The sequence below is a fragment of the Mus pahari genome, chromosome 8, assembly GCF_900095145.1.
Source record: "Mus pahari chromosome 8, PAHARI_EIJ_v1.1, whole genome shotgun sequence".
NCBI lineage: Eukaryota > Metazoa > Chordata > Mammalia > Rodentia > Muridae > Mus > Mus pahari.
The window spans coordinates 54000556-54019254 of record NC_034597.1 but is presented as its reverse complement, the minus strand read 5'-3'; the positions used below and the strand labels follow the sequence as shown (position 1 = coordinate 54019254).

Sequence of the window (18699 nt, the reverse complement as noted above, 5' to 3'; positions counted from 1 at the left end):
TTTTCCCTCTGAAATTACACAAGCCAGGCCTCCATCTTCTGCACTGTTCTCAACATTATCTTCCAAGCTCCTATACAACATCCCAAAGATCTCTTAACACCGAATGGATCTTCTGGTCCAAAGTTCCAAAGTCCTTCCACAGTCCTCCCCAAAACATGGTCAGGTTGTCACAGGAATACCCCACTCCTGGTACCAATTTTCCTTAGTCAGTTGGATCTCATGGAGGCATTTCCCCAACTAAAGCTCCTTTCTCTGTGATAACTGCAGCTGTGTCAAGTTGACACAAAACTAGCCAGTATATCTGCTTACATCTTTTTTTCTACTTGCATGGGATATCTCTTTGCAGTCCTTCACGCTAGTGTTCCTTTGCTTTTTACTGGTGAGGTGAGGAAGGCACACTTTCAGAAGGCATTGGCACTGGAAAGCAGCTGTGGGAAACTGGGGAGGGGAAGGAGCTCAGCCTCCCATCACAGGGGTCAAACCTCTTGGTTCCTCAGGTTTGAGGCAACAAAGCATTCTACTGTGCTGAACATCTGCCACTGTATTATAGAGCACTATGTTGTCTTGGGTTCTGCTTTGTGGTTCTCTATAGGTTTATGGGGCTACAGACTTGGGGGCAAGTGTGGTAGAATCCCAAAGACGCTCATTCACTGTAATTAGTGTTCTCCAAGGAAGAATGGTACATCACAGTGATTGCTGTAGACAATGTTGTGGTGTCTCAGCTGAGTAGGGGGTAGGGCAAGGCAACTCTTATAAAGGCAAACATTTCACTGGAGCTGGCTCACAGTTCAGAGGTTCAGTCCATTATTATCATGCTGAGAAGCATGGCAGCCTGCAGGAAGACATGGTGCTGGAGAAGGAGCTGAGAGTTCTACATCCAGATCCACGGGCAGCAGGAAGTTCCTTTAGGCCTCCTTTAGCTCTCCTGGAGCTAGGGTTGATGATTTTCAAAGGAATGGAGTCACTTTGGGTGGGCAGAGTTTTGGCTACTTTACAGGATTCTTTTTCCTACCTTTCTACACCACCCCTACCCCACTCAACCCCCCAACACTAGGTAGGAGAGAAAGAAGTTTCAAGGGGAAAGGGGGAATAGACCTCATTAGACTACTTCCTGCTGATTAGGGGCAATGAGCTCCTTGGGGCAAATTTTATCTTCTTTGTCAGGATATGTCCAACCAGAAAATAATTTAGCAATCAGCAAACAGAAAACAGCAGCAGCAGCAGCAAGGGGAGGATCTGCTGCCACTGCAGGCCCTCTTGGGGCTCTCACATTTAAACCCTCTCAAGAGTCCCCAGAGTTCCAAATGTAAACTGTCTTCAGCTGGCAAAATCACGCCCCTTCTAGAGCATGAGATAAATCAGTTAGCAACCCCATACTGCACACTTGAGATTGAAACAAAAACATATTCACCTAACATTTCTGTTTTTTTTTTTTTAAGATTTATTTATTTATTATATGTAAGTACACTGTAGCTGTCTTCAGACACTCCAGAAGAGGGCATCAGTTCTTGTTAAGGATGGTTATGAGCCACCATGTGGTTGCTGGGATTTGAACTCCAGACCTTTGGAAGAGCAGTCGGGTGCTCTTACCCATTGAGCCATCTCACCAGCCCCATTTCTGTGTTTTTAAAGAAACCAATTCTCACTACATCCTGGCTATGCTGCTTCCCTTTTCTTCCCCTGTGGGAAGGCCCCTGGTCATGACTCTATGGCAAGCACTCCAGGTCTACATGTTGTCTTAGTGTCTGTTGCTGTGAAGAGACACCTTGACCATGGCAACTCTTATAAAGGCAAAGATTTAACTGGGGCTGGCTTACAGCTTCAGAGGTTCAGTCCATTATCATCATGGTGGGAAGCATGGCAGCACCCAGGCAGACATGGTGCCTACATCCAGATCTGCAGGCAGCAGGAAGTAAACTGCCTTGAGCTTCTGAGACCTCAAAGCCCACCACTTACTCATGGACCTCCTCCAACAAAGCCACACCCACCCCAAGGACACACCTCCCTTTGGACCTATGGGGACATTTTCTTTCAAAGCATCACACATGTCTTAAGGGATTAGCATCCTTCCTTGTTGCATTGCATGGCCACTCACTCCAGAATGTCATTGCTCACTCCTTTGCTTCTTCTTTGTGGAGGAGACAGCACTGTAGCTTCTACTTTGCCTCCTTTTGATCTTGCTGTTTCTTTCTATTTAAAAAGTTAATTAATATTATTTTGTGTATGTATGTATGTGTGTGTGTGTGTGTGTGTGTGTGTGTGTGTATGCATGCGTGGGTGGAGAGCTTGCCTTGATTTATTTTGTGTAATTGGGTACTCGAGCTATATATATATATATATATATATATATATATATATATATATATATATTTGTTATTTCCTCTTAATGAGAGGAATAATTCCTCTTATTTCCTCCACATCTATGTTTTGAGAACATCTCTCACTGAAACTGAAGCATATCAGTTTGACTAGGCTGTGGCCAATGAGCTTCAAGGACACTCCTGTTTGCCTCCTATCCCAAGATTGTATTTACATTCCTATGTCTCCATGCTAGGCCTTTAAATGGGACTCTGGGGATCCAACCTCTCTGGTCTTTGGGTTAGTGTGGTGGGAGAGTGAGTCATCCCCTGGGCTTTCTTGGTTTGCCAGTTTCCATTCCCTATCTAACCTTCTGCTCTGATGAAACTTGACCACAGGAGACTCCATACTGAATGAACTAAAGCTTCCCAACTCACTAAAGGATCTTTATGATGAAGAATTAAAAACTAATGCTCAAGTTCTCAGTTATTTGGTCAAAAACTTTGGATTCCAGTGTGAGAAAGATAATTTCATCTCATGCATTAATTTGTTTGGGTTCTGACGTCTTTAGGCTTTAGATTGTCTTTAGAGAGATTTGCTCCTTGAGTTTTGGTTTCAGACTTTAATTTCTCTCTAGACATTTGGTAAGGAGGGCCTGGAGAGCAGCTCAGCGGTCTAGAGCTCTTGTTGCTCTTCCACCAAGAACTCAGGTTTGGTTCCCAGGATCCACATCAGGCAGCTCACAACTGCTTCAGATTTAGGGAACCTGATGCCCTCTTTTTGCCTCTGCAGGCACCCACACACACCAGAGTACATGGCACACACATACACAACAACAACAACCTCCCTTTGGCCTGTATTGACATCCCTCCAGCTGATGAGATTACAAGAGATTTCAGTGAAGGCAAAGCTCTCTGTGCATGAAGAAGCCAGAAAGATGTCTACTTAGAAATAATCATGTGACCCATAAGGTAAGAAGATGCATCTAAAAGATGCTATTGGATCAACAGGATGATTTTTGTCAAATTTGGGCCCATATCTGGAAAATGGATTTTGCTTAGTTAACTTAGTTAACATCATGCCCAAAAGAAACCTGGGGAGGAAAGGGTTTATTTCAGCTTAAGCTTGTAGTCTGAGAGAAATGTTATGCCCAGTTCACAAGACCCCCAAGAGACCACCACCAGGGACCACAACTCTGATACAAGCACAGGAGAGTCTTTATTCGAGCTCGAGCTTGGGCTACAAACCTTCCTGATGGAACAGGAAAGAGAGTGACTCCTAGCTCTAGGTAAAGGGATTTATAAAGGGGGGAAAACAACAATCAGGGGTTTCTAAGCCTTGGCATTACATGAGAGGGTAAGAGAGTGTTGGTCTCTTTCCCAGTGCCCAAAGGTAGGGGTGATATCACTTCAAGGACATCAGACAGTACCTTTCTAGATAATAGTTTAAAATAGAGTTTGGAGGACAAGATGGAATCTGTCCTGTTGGTTTTTGTTTGTTTGTTTGTTTTTGTTTTTTCATTGGCCATGTGTCTCTAAGGACAAGTTAACTCAGAATAGAGTCTTAAGAACAAAATGGAGTTTATTCTGCTACCTTAGTCTCTTCAGAAGCTAGGGTAGGAACTCAATGCAGGAACTGGAGCAGAAGCAATGGAGGAACACTACTTATAGCTTACTCAACCTCTTTTCTTATATAACCCAGGGCCTGCTTCCAGGGCCGGCCCCACCCACCGTAATCTGGACCCTCCCCCCCCTCTCAGTCATTAATCAAGAAAGTGCCCCACAGGCTTGCCTACAGGCCAGTTTTAGAGAGGTTATTTTCTCAATCAAGATTTCTCTTCCCGGGCTGGAGAGATGGCTCAGCAGTTAAGAGCACTGACTGCTCTTCCACAGGTCCCGAGTTCAATTCCCAGCAACCACATAGTGGCTCACAACGATCTGTAATGGGATCTAATGCCCTCTTCTGGTGTGTCTGAAGATAGAGACAGTGTACTCACATACATTAAATAAATAAATCTTAAAAACAAAGAGAGATTCATCTTCTCAGATGGGACTAGAATTGTGTCAGGATGACAAAAACCAACCAGCCCAGATTGTCATGTACCTAAAGCAGTATACAGAGAATAAAAGGGTGATCTTACATCTCAGTATTGTGCATATGCACAGAAATTTGAGACTTTGTCAGTGAATGAAGACATGCCATTTTTTTTGTATATCTTCACTTGTGGAAGATAAAAAGGGGTTGGCTCTTGATGTTAAGGGTTCATTGCATCTTTTAGCTGTTTTTATTAATAAATTGCATGTGTCTGTCTTGATTTTTTTAAACTGTCATAGTTTTAAAGGGAGGGGCACAGTCACTAATCACAGTGGTAAGCATTTATACATCTCATTCTGGCATATTATGATTTGTCCATAATTGTTATACCTGTGCAGCCATTATTACTATGCAAAACCATGTGTGTTATTATATATTCTAGCCTAAAAGATGTCCTGTCATGTTTTAAAATTTCACAGATATTATGTTAAGAGATGTAAGGAAATTTTAAAGTTATTTTCTTCCAGAATTATTCTTTAGGGTTTTTTTTTTAATCTTTTGAGATAGAAGTTAAAGATAAATTTAATTGTTTTAGATTTTAAGAGTTTTAGATTATGCCATTTGAAGTTGTGTTTGAGAGAGGGAGTAGGGACCGTAGTCTAGCTCTCAGGAGCACTGTCAGTAAGCTCACGTGATTGATAAACTTCTACCCATTACTAATTTCTGGTAGAGTTTTAAAAAGGCGTGCAGTGACCAGGAAGTATGGACTCAGGATATTTATTTCCAGGCAAGGGAGAAGGTGAGTGTAGGTAAGCAGAACTCTGCAAAGCTTGTCCATGTTGTCTGGGGTTTGAAGGGCTTATCATGTTCTTCCCTCTAAGGAGACTTTCCTTTGGGAACCGGTGTTGGGTAGGGTTCAAACACCCACCACCTCCTACAACACTTCTTCACGTCGTTACATATGCCAATAGTATCATCTGTGGACGTGCACGATATGTCTTTGCATGTTCCTTTCAACGCAATGCACTGCTTTTCCCCTGGGACAAGGCCAGCCTTTCCTGCACAGGAAGGAATTGGACAACACTGTTAATTCACTTTCAAAATACTGTAAATGTGCCCAGAGCCACAATCCTAGAAAATGGCTCTGGAATGGGAGACATAATATTGTCTACACAGAGAGCCCAAATGCTTACACAGAAATAGTGTTACCCCCCCCCTTTTGGCAATGGGGGGGGGCATTAAGCATTTGGGTGTTAAATACACCTTGAAGTGAGTGTGCTAACTTGTGAGGTTTCAGAGACGTGGCCCTCCCCCTAGCAGCACACTTTGAGTGTGCGCAAGTGTTTACTGTTCCCATGATGGAGAAGGCATCTTTGGAACTTCAGTGGACAAGCATCAATCCATCTACCCAGAAGCAGTTTCAGCAGCGGGACTCACCCCAGGCTCATAGCATCCTCATCAGATGCTGATGCTCTCATTGCCAACTTTGTAGAAAATCCATCCATTCTTCTGCTTCCAAGTCATCCCCCCACCCCGTGCCCCTCCAGAACTGTGTAAGAAACGTGCTTATTGAGTTACTCCACGCCTTTTGTGTCTACATGCTTGGAGAGACTTCTCAGAGCGGCAAGTTTTCCTCAAGTATGTCCACATGTTTTCTTAGTTCTTTTGGCTGTTAGGGAGAGCATAGCTAAGGCCACAGGCCAGTGCCTTTCCAGCACCGGGAAGGTTCGTTACTTCCACCGGTGATGACAGGCTTCTGCAACGGTCAGTCCGTCCGCAGTAAAAGCAGACTCAGTGGTTTTAAAACAAAGCTCATGATGTTAGGAGAGGAAAAAAGGGGGGGGGATAAAAGACTGGAAAGAGGAATTAGGGGGTGGGTTTGATCAAAAGACATTATATGTGTGCATTAAATTCCCAAACAATAAAAAATAAAAGTAAGATTCTTTGATCTTTTCCTATCTTGGGTTCCCAAGAGACCTGGTCATGTCATGTGCTCCCCCCCCCCCAGGACCCTCGGGACTTGGATTTACCCGGTCCTCACAGTGTAACCTGTTTGAGAGGAGCAAGGGAAGGCCGATCTTGCTTGCTCTGGAGGGGCCAGGGACCCTGACTCGAAATGCAGATCTCTCTCTCTGAGTTCCCTGTGACCTCTGCAGGAGGCTAGCTCTCTCCTCATCCTATCAGCCTCTCCTTAACTCTCTGTATTATGATAAGAGAAGCCTTGCCATAAGGCCCAACCTCTTAACATTTTTAAGAGTTAAAGACATGAAGTTTTAGAATCCACGTATAAAACTTACTTGTCAAATGGTTTAACTGAATTTTTATATCAAACTCTCCAGTCCTTCTCCTCCCCCTCCCAACCCCACCTGCCAGGCCTGATCACAACCACTGTAGTATCTATTCTGAGTTTGATTATTTTAGGTCCTTGTATAAGTGAAATACCATGCCTGTTTTATTTCACATCCTTAGTAGCACCCCTGGTCCTTCAATGCTGTCATACACGGCAAACAAAACAAAACAAACAACAACAACAACAAGAAAACCCTCCGTAGTTTCCTCAGTACCTACTTAAGAGGTCTAGAGGGGAAAGTCTGGCAGAAATCATTTACCATTTTTATGTCTGTGTGGACTGGTGGAAATGACAAGGACCCAGAGGAAGAGAAACGTGGTTCAGTGTTGCAACCACACGGGTGATCTTAGCACAATCACAGTCTTCATGTAAGCATGACTTCTGTCATCTAACGTGGAAGGCGTGGCCGCTAGCGTAACTTCCAATAATTAGTGTCCTATTTTACATCACAGGTCCCTGAGAGTCTGTCCACTGCAGCCAAACTTTCTGACTCCAGCTGAGAAGTGAATGGAGAATTGGGTGGTCCCCTTTGTGAGAGCACTGCTATGTGCCGGGTAGATAATGAGGATGCTCATAAACTCAAGTTCACAAGTGGGAGCCTTTGGCTGTGCTGAAAGAATCTCAGCGATGAATCAAGAAGGGCTCTCTCAGTGAGGATGGACAGTAGTTTGATGTGGGCACCCTGCAGGTGGTGAGCCGTGCTGTTACTACTGTCCAGTCCTCTGCTCCCTGAGGTATACCCAGCAAGCCCCCTTTCTTCCAAAAAGTAGTGGGGAAAGGATTTTATAAGGTTCTGACCAGGTTCTACAGGAACAGGCAGAAGAGGGCTGGTGTGGTTTGCCCTTGATTCTGGATTCTAACATTCGGATGTATGAACTGTGGGTCTCGGATGCAATCCAGATTCTTACACGCATCCTTCACTGAAGCCTCCCATTGTCTTTACTTTCCCCATAATTCCCCTGCTCCCAAGTTTTTCATTTGTTTCTAGTACTTACATACACTTCTCACCAATAGACTCTATACCTCCACTCCCCCAGCAATATAAATTAATTTTTACTCTCTTTGGAGAGTGAGACGCTGATGGTAGCCCAATTCTTTTAAAGTATACTGACTTAAGCCTTACATCAATTAGCTCTTCTGTCTATTTCTACTAATTGGGCCTCTCCTCTCCGTGGCGGGGTTCTTTGTCCCCATTTTATGTTGATGGGGGTCCTTGACTCCTTTCTGAATTTGGATGTCATCAGTTCTGAAGGTGTTGGACTTTGGGACACTCAAGTCTGAGTTACTGGGGGAGAAAGCGCACGTGTGCACCCCAGTAGACCTCCTAAGAAATCCTGCTCCTGAAGTCATGTCCCAGCTTACCTCTCGGCATCATCATCACAAACAGGAAGAGGACAGGCAGGAAGGAATGGGATCGCATGGCTGAGTGGCCAGCAGTGTGGAAGGTGGTCAGTGCTGGTGAGGCTCGGGGGTTTTATTCACTTCTGGGGGCCCGTGGTTCCTCCTGACCAGTGAAGCTTAACCTGCTTTTGTGGGAGTATTGCCAAACCTTAGGGTTTCTAAATTTGGTGACAAATTAACCTAATAATAGAGAACCAGGTGGTTAATGGTATCCTTCTCCTTCCTGTGAGCTCTCAGTTCCACCAGTGGTACCACCGTCAGACAGTTCTTTTTTCTTTTTTTTGAAAACATAATTCATGATGAAAATTTTTACATGCCATATAACAGTTATGCCTGTTTGCCGAGAGCAGTGTTGTAATCAGCTCCATGTACACAGCATGTAATGGTCAAATTAGGATGACTGGCAACCTTCCTCCCTCAAACATGGCCAAGCACTTCCCCCCTAGTGTTTTGAACTGTACGATTAAATGTTACATTATCTTGTTCTAATAACCCACTGAGTTCGCTTTGTGCCGCCTCATATGCTCGTGATGTGAGGTCGTCCACTAGAGCATGGCCCACCTACCAGGGCCATGTCTTTGAAAACAAAAAACAAAAAACAACTCTTCCTCTCCCAGAAGTTGTCCATAGCTTCTCAGATGTGGGGTGCTCGTGAGCCCTTTGTGCTGAAATAGTACCTGGCTTGGTCTGGTGCAGGTCTTCTGCAGGCTGATCACAGATGTTGTGAATTCATCAGGACAGTTACTGTCATATCCAGAAGAGATTGTTTTGCCCTACTGTCCCCTGACCTGACCTCTGTCTCTTAGAATCTTTCCTTCTTTTCTTCAATGCTTCCTGAGCATGGTGTGAGTGTGTGTGTGTGTGTGTGTGTGTGTGTGTGTGTGTGTGTGTGATACAGATGTCTTATTTATGACTGACATTCCATAGTCAGTTATTCTCCACACTTTGACCAGTTGTGAGTTTAGGTCTGAAAGCTGCTCTAATCTATGGGTAGAGAGATGCATATTTAGAGGACAATATGATCAATACCTCGGAAGTTTCATCAAATCATTGTAGTAGGTTTACTACTGGAACCTATGAGCTCCCCAACCATGGGTCTTTGGCTAGATTTACAGCACTGCATGTGTTTCCTTCTTAGGAGTGGGCTTTAAATGGGAGCAGGAAACTATTGATAACCCTATAATGTTCTTAACACTATTGCACCTATGGGCCTGTCTTGCAAAAACAACAAAACATACACAAAGTTGGGAGTAGGTAGGAAGGGGAGGGGCAGGGAGGAGTTAGAGGGAGGAGTAGTGTTGAATATGACTAAAACATATTGCATTTTAATATGTGTATGACATTATCAAATATCAAGAAGTATATATTAGAAGTATTGCCTGCTGACATTTCTCTCCTGTGCTCGCTTCTTCCTCTCACTGGTACTGTGTCTTGGCACCTTTCTCCACGTTCTCACGTCGCCCATCCCTGCTCCAGCTGATGGAGGGTCCACTGTCCCCTCATTGTCAGCTTCTTTAAGCTTCCCTAATGAGTGAGGACTGCATCTGCATTTCGCTGCCTGGTTGATTTCACTTCATAGGTTTTCTGATTCTGCCCATATTGTTACAGATGAAAACAATGATCAGACACCTTTCAAGGACTTTATGAGAGAAGAACTCACTGGGAGAAGTTGCCAGGTTAGGGGAGTGTCTACATCATGGAGAGGAGCACCCAGAGTGGGAGGATGTGTTTGTCTCCTGTGCTTGGCTTCACAGAATACTGTAATTAACCTCCCTCCCTACCCGCATTCCTGACAGCGGTAGAATCTCATCCACTTTAAATGACTAGGTGCTATTTTATTGTATTACTGGATGCTATTTTATTGTATTCGTGATCTGGATATCCCATTCTCTCCATCCCTCCAAAGATGGGTAATTAGGTGTGCTCTGTTTCTTTCCTAATGTGAATCATGTTCCAATGAACAGTGGAGTGTAGATGTATCTTGAAAACGCATTGCATTTCCTTCTGGTTGTGGGATTGCTGGCCCTGTGGCTCTGTTGGTAACTCTGAGCAGCCTCTGCTCTGCTCCCTCTCTTGGCTGCACTGATCTCCATCCCCACTGGCTTTGTGTGAGCTCCTCCCCATCTCCACAGTGTCACTGGCTTTTGTGATTTTTTTTTTTATGCTTTTTGATAGTAGCCACCCCAACTGTGGTGACAGGATGCCTTATTACGGACATAACTTGCATTTTCTGGGCACTTAGAAAATTTTCCATATACTTCTTGACTATTTGTGTGCTTTCTTTTGAGAAAGGTCTATTCAAATAATTTTTTAAAGAAAAATTAGATTTTTCTCATTGTATACTGAGTTCCCAATATATTCTGAATATCAATTCCACATCAGATAAATGGTGTGCAAATATTCTCTCGAAGTCAGTAGCTGTCCCTTGGCTCTGCTGATTGTCTCCTCCTGTGAGAAGGATGCTCTATAGTTTGGTGTTAATCCATTGCATATTTTCATTTCGTGGCCCTTGCTTCTGGAGTGTGATTTAAAATCAAGACAAACAAACAAACAAACAAAAACATTGTCTATCCAGCTTGTTAAATTCTCTTCCGTTCTCTCTAGTTTCCTGTTACTGAACTAGCACTGAGGTTGCTGCCCACACTCAGCAGAAGATGGAGGTCATTCCATCATTGTATGTGTGTGTGTGTGTGTGTGTGTGTGTGTGTGTGTGTGTGATTGCTCCTCAGATCCACACTGCAAAGTTATCTTTGTTCCACTGCATTAAATTGATTTAACTCTTTGTGGTTCATACAGAAAATTACTCCACGGATGAGAAGAACACTCACCCAATAGCCTCTTTTTTTATTTAGAACGTAGATTGGGAAATAATTTGAAGGGTATAGTGTTTAAAAAATGGTCCTTTGAAGTGTTGAAATGCTAGGTAGAAGCTGACTGAAATCTGAATTGATTGATTCTTGGGCTCTGTGGCTCTTCATTAGCCAGCTACTGTAAATGCACATTACCTTTCAATTAGGCTGTTCCATGGAAGCAAGAAGGTTCATCATAGTGTGTAAGGCTGAGGGAGATGGCCACCGTGCTGAATCTCCAAGTGTCTCTCCATCTCAATGTCTCAGGCTTCCTACCACGGCTGTGCAGGGATCTCGGACCACTCAGAGCCAGGCTTGGGTCTTGGCATATAGAGAGAATTCAGGAGATAGCTGAGGAACAATGGCTTGAGCTGTAGTTAGTTCCAGTCTATGGCACAAGGGCGCAGATAGTCGCTGTGCCCCTCAGCTCACATACCTTGGAATGTTTAGGTATGCAGCTGAATAGACTGAACATTGAATACATTGAATATTGAATATACTGAATCCTTAGATTAACAGAACTTCATTTGTAACATGTCGTGTAGGCTCATAAAAGTTGATGTAACATTAGGTACTTTTGTAAAATGCCTCTTTTGCTGCTAAACCCTATAATTCCATCTCCTTGGGATGCAAACAGATTCTACACTCAGAATAAATCCACACATCATCCTGTCAAAAAAGCACCGGTAAAGGAGGAAAGGGGACTGAGGGAAGGACAAGATCATCTAGTGACCTCGTGCTGGAGGTGATAAGGACAGAGTTGTAGCTTATATTCTAAATTTTATTCGACTTCCCCATCTGCTTGTTCTCTCTCTCCCTCTCTCCCTCTCTCTCCCTCTCTCCCTCTCTCCGTCTCTACTAACCTCACCTCCCAAAGCTGCAGTTGGACTGCAAATGTCTACCCGAGGACTGGGGGAGAGGACCCATCTTCCTATGGCAACTTTAACATGGTTCCTCATTTCATTTTGGTGACAAGTAATGGCCTTTCCTCTGTCCATTTCATAACATCACTCGTCCTCAGTGGCAATGAGAAAATGAATCAGGGTGGCGATGGTGGGGATGCAGCTCAGCACTTGGGAGATGGAGGCAGGTGGAGCAGAAGCTCAACACCATCCCTGGCTAAGTAGCCAGTTCAAGAGCTACCAGAAATCCTGTCATATTAAAGCAAAAACAAAACCAAACAAAACGAAACAATCAAGTGAGCAAAACCAAAGCAGGTCAAACTAAGCCAAAATGATAAACCCACAAACCAACACACCAAAAAACAGAACAGCTTTTCCAAATTCAAGGCTTTTTGTTTTTGTTTTTGTTTTTAATTAAACATTTTTGAGATAGAGTCTCCTGTAACAACCAAAGTTGCGTAGTGGATGACGTTGTGGGGATCAAAGGTCAGCGTGTGATTTCCTTTGTGTATTTGCTTTCCAGCAGGGAGTCAGCCCACAGTAAGTATCTGCAATGCTAAACTGCTTTGTTTTTTCATCTCCATTTTCTTCTCACTTTCCCGCTCTCTTCCCCATATCATATTTCCCGAAGCAGAGTTGGATATGTGCTAAAGGCCATTCCCCCCCTGGCCCCAGCATGAAGCACTATGAACTAGTTAGCAGTAAGCAGTCTTTAGTTGCACGCATTTAGAAAGGAAACTCAGTTTATTAAGATAATCATACCTCCCATGGCATTTTCTGTTGCACGCTTTTCATCAATGTCTCTTTGTGCATATAGAGCACACAGCCAAGGTAACTGAGACGAAAGGCCACTTTCTGACTCTACCCCATCTGGAGGTCCTGCAGACACCAAAGCGGATGAGAATAGTTTCCTTCTGCTGTCAAGCACAGCGCTGCTTACTAACTCTTGGCTCTGAATCGTTAGGGATTCTAGAAGATTTCCTGATTTATTTTCTTTGCCAAGTTAAAGCCAGGAGCCTGAATATGCCACTCCGCGCAAATCCTGTTTTATAGGGTTCAGACTGAATGCTAGATACACGCTCTTGTTCCCACATCTCAGCTCTGCTTTAACAGCCTGGGTGTTGAAAAGGAAGAAGGAAGCCAGAGCCTGGGATGAAGCCTTCAGGCACAGGGTTGAGGTTGCTGTCCCACATGTGGTCCCGAGGCCACAAGTCCCACCAGTCCATCTGCCTGGTCCTACAGAGTTCTTAGGCAAGTGGTCAAGATAAGTAACTTCTCTCCTGAGTAAACAGAATTCTGACGATAAAGATTTACAAGAATTGTCCCAGTTTTTAAATTATCCAGATCTAGGAATGCCAAGTAACTTTACCCAATTAAATTCACACTTATCATGGGATAAAAGGAACTGCAAACACTGGAAACGCCCCTGACTCCATCTTCTCTAAGTTACAGTTGTAGTGGAAAATGGAAGGGTGGCCATAGGTGATAGTGGCTAGCCTTTAAGGATTGTTTCCCCACAACCTGTCTGACATCCTCCTCTTACCTAAGCACCTGCAGAGTTTATCGTTGCCTGGGAGAACTTGACTCATAAAGAAGAAAGTGGCAAAGTCGAGGACAGCTTCGCAGAAGAAGGCCTGGCCTTGCATCCAGAAGACTACCCTGTGGCTTGCTGGCATCAGTGGGATGCCTTTGTCTAGACAACGAGTGTCCCTCTGTACCTCATTAGGGATGTTCGTGGCAGTGTTCTGTAGAGTGATCTGCATGAGAAGACTAAAGGATCATTGTTCTCTCGGTCACTGGATTCACCAAGGATGTGGTGGCATGCACAGTTTTGATCAGGAAACCTTGTTAAATAGGAACATGGTCTCCAAACATTTTGGATCCTACAGCCATCTGTATTAAGTTACGGTGGGTTAGGCTCTGCTGGGGGCCTGCTGGCTTACTAAGTGACCGGATCCTTGGCTAGGAACCACTTCCCAGAATTAGTAGACTTGATAATGATTAATTGCACACCCAGTTCTTGGTTTGAACTTCCATAGTGCTTTGCTTACCCTATGGTGTGTAGATTTGCTTCGGACACTAAACTGGGAACTTTTTGCTTTGAGGAAGGTGTTGAGAGGCATGGCTATTTATTCTGAAGGCTTCTGTCATCAATGGAAGCACTGAAAAGCCACTGTGTGTGAGAGAGAAAGCAGGAGGCCTGGATTTGAGTTTTAAGTCTCTAGAACAGCTAGTGTCTTGAGGTATGGACATAGGCAGTGGGGGAAATGCCTTCTTTAACCACCGACACTACCTCCACAGCACCTGATCTCTTGATTCTAAGCATCAGGGGCTCCTTAGTCACTGCTGTGCACACAATTAATTGAGAGAGTTAGTTTAAAAGGCACTTTGCTCTATTCTAAGAAGTTTATTATTTTTAAAACTGATTAGAAATTAGAGGAGTCCTCTGACCTGCCAAAGGATGTAGCATGGCATATGAAGACATTCAAGCTATTTTGCAACCTTAGCAATTTGTAACCTCAAACTCTGCTTAAGCAGAAAAAAAAAAAAAAAAAAGTACAGGCTGAATCTGACAGCCGGAAAGATACCCCCCCACACACACACAGCAATAATCCCAGGACAGGATGTGTGGTTTCTTCACATCTCAGTGATGAAGTGTCCCTGACCCATTCTTATGTGGTCAATCAGAGGGCGAAAACTCCATGAGACTGCTTTTACCAACAGGATGTCCTTTAGTCTGCATGGAATTAAACTGGAAAGAAACAGGTGTGGGGGGCGGGGGAAGGAAATGAAGGAGTGTAACAAAGATTTGAAAACCAAACATGTTTCTAAATAATAGAAAAAAAGAAATTTATAGTGGAAGATAATTTTTTGAATGCAATATAAACGAAACCAAAGCACCTGACTTTTGCAGATTGTATTGTATTTTGTATTGTATTGTATTTTGTATTGTGTTTTATTTTGTATTGTATTGTATCTTGTATTGTATTGTATTGTATTGTATTGTATTTTGTATTGTATTGTATTTTGTATTGTATTGTATTGTACTGTATTTTGTATTGTATTGTATTTTGAGCCCCTGTGAAGAGGGGTGTGTCTAGCCTCAAACGCCAATGATAGACAACAAGGAAGCACGGGTCTAAGTTATCTTCAAGAACACTGGGGAAAACAGTAAACCATGCTTGAGGCACAGAAGTAGAGGAGACAGTAAAGAAAAAAATATGAGTCTATGGGATAGAAAGTGGAAAGCCAGTGAAACCAGTTGACTCTTTCAAAAGTCCCAACAATGGATAAAACCAAATACACTTAGGAAAAACTACTGTGGCCCACCCAGACATTGCTTAGAAGAAATGGACACATTCCTATGATGCAAATAATAGACTATATGAGTAGATTTACAAAATAGGGTAAATAATAATAATAATAGTAATAATATTTTTGAAGCACATTTGGAGCTTATAAAGACACTACATTATATACATTCTAAACAGTAGGATGAAGAGAAGGAGCACTGTTTAAGGAGAGGATCTGGGAGCATCCAGACATCAGATCTAACAGCATCTTTAGAGATGTGTGGCCAGTTTAGCAACATGGACAAGAAGCTGTCCTGTTCATGTGGGCCAGAAGCTCAGGTGTCTGACTTTTGGGTGAACTCTAGCCACATCCTGCCTACACTTAGGACCTGTAGTCTCCATCAAACGCTTGAGGTTTGGGCTAAACTGTAGTCTCCCGTTCTTCCGGATGTGAGACCCAAACAGAATGTTCCAAAATCTTATCCTAAAGACAGACTATCTTGTATTCAGGTCCCAGAAAAAGGAAGCTACATCTCTCAAAGGGAAAATTCCAGGATCCCTCCGTTAACTGAAGGCAAAGCCATACCTCTCTTTGGATAAAGTTTATTTTATTTATTTATTTTTTGCTGTTGTTTTGTTTTTAAGGTACATTTCAGCTGCACAAAATAATAGTGAGAAACCCAGGCAGTAACATACTCTGCATACACTCACCGCCTCTGCTCTTCTTTCCCATTACCTTCCTTTTTCATAACAGGCCTTTTTGCATCTCTAAGTTTTATTTTAAACTTATTTAAATTTATTTGTTCTTTAAATGACTTTGGGGGGGGTTCAAGATAGGGTTTCTCTGTGTAGCTCTGGCTGTCCTGGAACTTACTTTGTAGACCAGGCTGGCTTCGAACTCAGAAATCCCACTGCCCTGCCTCCCAAGTGCTGGGATTAAAGACTTGTTTATTAATAATAATAATAATAATAATAATAATAATAATAATAATAATAGTTATTATTATTATTATTATTTTGTATGTGTGTCTGCTTATGTGCATGTGGGTGTCCAAGGATGTCAGATCACCTGAGGGAAGTTGGAGTTACAGATGATTATGAGCCACCTGATATAAGCTCTGGCGACAAACCTGGGGTCCTCTGCAAGAGCAGCAAGTGCTCTTAATTGCTGAGCCATCTCTCCAGCTCCAAACTTACTCTTTGGATGCCATGTGAAAGAATACATGGGATGATCATCCTCCTGAGTTTGGCTTGTCTCATCCTATACAACCATCTCAAGTTCCGTCGTTCTCCTTTAAGGGACACGATTCCCTTCTTCTTTATGGCCATTGTCTCTCCATGTTCTTTATACATTCATCCCTTGATAGACACTGTACTGGTTACTTTTTCCACTGCTGAGATAAGGAGAAGCAATTTATAAAAGGAAGAGTCTCAGAGAATAAAAATACATCACTGCAGAGAGGCCTCACCACAAGCCCCATAGTGGCAGTAAGAAGCTGAGTGCTCTCATCTTCAGTTACAAGCAGGAAGCAGAGAGAGTGAATGGAGGTAGGTAGTCTAAGGCTTTAAAACTCTCCAAGTCTTCCCTGCTGCCTGCCCAATTAAATACTTCAAGTAGGGTTGTCCTTCCTAAACCCTCAAAAACAGTGCCACCAACTGGGGACAAGGTGTTTAAACACTTTGTTCTAGGGGGGACATTTCATTTCAAACCATCATAAATACCTAGGCGGGTTCCTTGGCTAGTATAGTGTATGATAGACATGTGTGTGGGGGTATCAACAGTATGTACTGGTTTTGATTCCTCTTGACATATATCCAAGGATCATGAGGTAATTCTATTTTGGGCTTTCTGAGGACCACCTATGCTGATATCTATCACAGTTATACCAATTTAAGTTCCTAACAATAGTCTATAAATATTCATCCCTGCCCCAACTTTGAACCCTCTTCAGCCTTGCTTTGCCTTTTTATTGTTGGTTTTGTTGTTGACGCCATTCTGATTGGGGTAAAAGGAAAATCCAGCATAGTTTCAATTTGCATTTTCCTGATGGTTAAAGATGTTGAACATGTCTTCATATAATTATTGGGCGTATTCAGTTATTTTGACAAGTGTCTGATCAGTTCTTGTGTTCATTTTTAATGATTAGATTGTTTCTTCCTGTTTTACTTTTTGCATTTTCAATATATTCTTGCTGGAGGACTTTCTGGCCAGTTTTTTTTTTTGTCCACCCTGCATATTATTTCTTATATGGTGGTGGAGCACATCTTTAATCCCAGTACTCAGGAAGCAAAGGTAGGTGAATCTCTGAGTTCAAGACCAGCCCGGTCTACAGAGTGAGTTCCGGGACAACCAGGGCTACACAGAGAAAGCTTGTCTAGACAAGCCATAATAGTAGTAGTGGTAGTAGTAGTAGTAGTCAATTAAAACTTATTTTGCGGGCTGGAGAGATGGCTCAGTGGGTAAGAGCACCCAACTGCTCTCCTGAAGGTCCTGAGTTCAAATCCCAGCAACCACATGGTGGCTCACAACCATCCATAACAAGATCTGATGCCCTCTTCTGGAGTGTCTAAAGACAGCTACAGTGTACTTACATATAATAAATAAATAAATCTTAAAAAAAAAATCAAAACTTATTTTGCAGGAGTTGGTCCTGTCCTTCCACCATCTGGGTCCTGGAGATTGACCTGAGGCTGTCAGGACTGGATGGGAAGCACCTTTACTTGCTGAGCCATCTTGCCAGCCTCAAGGCTTTTTCTTCATTTCAGAAACGGATTCCTTTGCTATGCAGAAGGTTTTAGATTTGATGCAAGCCCATTTTCCTTAGTAATGTTCTATTTAGTAGTATGTCTTTTCCTGTGCCAATATCATGATTATTTACTCACAATTTCTTTTATTTTAGAAATGTCACATGTAACTTTGAGGTCTTTGAGCCTCTTAGGGTTGCCTTTGTACATGAGAGACAGGCATTTGGTGTCACTCTTCAGCATATGGGGATCCCATCTTGCCAGGAAGTTATATGTGACTTTTTAGAAATGGGTCTTCCGGGTCCGGAAGGGTGATGTGACTGGACCAGCACCGGCCTCACTATGTCTGCCATTTTCAATTTTCAGAGTCTATTGACTGTAATCTTGCTGCTTATATGTACATGTGCTTTATATCTGATCCCTGGCACCCAGCATCCTGGGCAGAAATAAAACTGGACTATTGGAAGTGTGCCTGAATTGGTGAACACAAGAGTCCTTATGTCACCATATGCTGTATATGGCCTTCAGCATCCTCTTCATACAATAGCTTTGGAAACTACCAGCATGTGATTGCCATCAGACTGTAAACAAGGACTTGGCTCCAGAAAATAATGGGAAGAATGGTTAAGCCATTTGTCTCTGAACATGGAATGAGTTAAATTTCAATATGCTGTTCTCTATTTTTATGCGATTGGACCAATGAGCTGAACGAATAATTAAGATGTAACAGTTCAGTACACAGGGATGTGACTGTAGCCATCAACCTCAGTTCTCTCACTCCAGTACACAGGGATGTGACTGTAGCCATCAACCTCAGTTCTCTCACT

At 42.9% G+C, this 18699-nt stretch overlaps 1 protein-coding gene and 1 pseudogene across 1 annotated transcript; one reads left to right on the top strand and one right to left on the bottom strand.

The window, feature by feature from the left end:
* Window positions 1–5113: 5113 nt before the first annotated feature.
* Window positions 5114–8121, bottom strand: Defb130b (defensin beta 130B). The gene is made up of 2 exons (XM_021204194.1): window positions 8045–8121; window positions 5114–5390 (listed from the first exon to the last, which is right to left on the bottom strand). The coding sequence occupies exons 1-2, from the start codon at window positions 8100–8102 to the stop codon at window positions 5209–5211; spliced, it is 240 nt and encodes a 79-aa protein (XP_021059853.1). The 5' UTR covers window positions 8103–8121; the 3' UTR covers window positions 5114–5208.
* A 10061-nt stretch (window positions 8122–18182) lies between these two features.
* LOC110325933 lies at window positions 18183–18419 on the top strand (annotated as a pseudogene).
* The last annotated feature ends 280 nt before the right edge of the window (window positions 18420–18699 follow it).

What these genes read in the sequence shown, in the direction of transcription:
- Defb130b (XM_021204194.1), bottom strand. Translation starts at nt 8,102, where the DNA reads ATGCGATCCCATTCCTTCCTGCCTGTCCTCTTCCTGTTTGTGATGATG. An exon ending in TGTGATGATGATGCCGAGAG is followed by an intron (nt 5,391 to 8,044) that starts GTAAGCTGGGAC and finishes CTTCCTGTGCAG; the next exon opens with GAAAGGCTGGCCTTGTCCCA.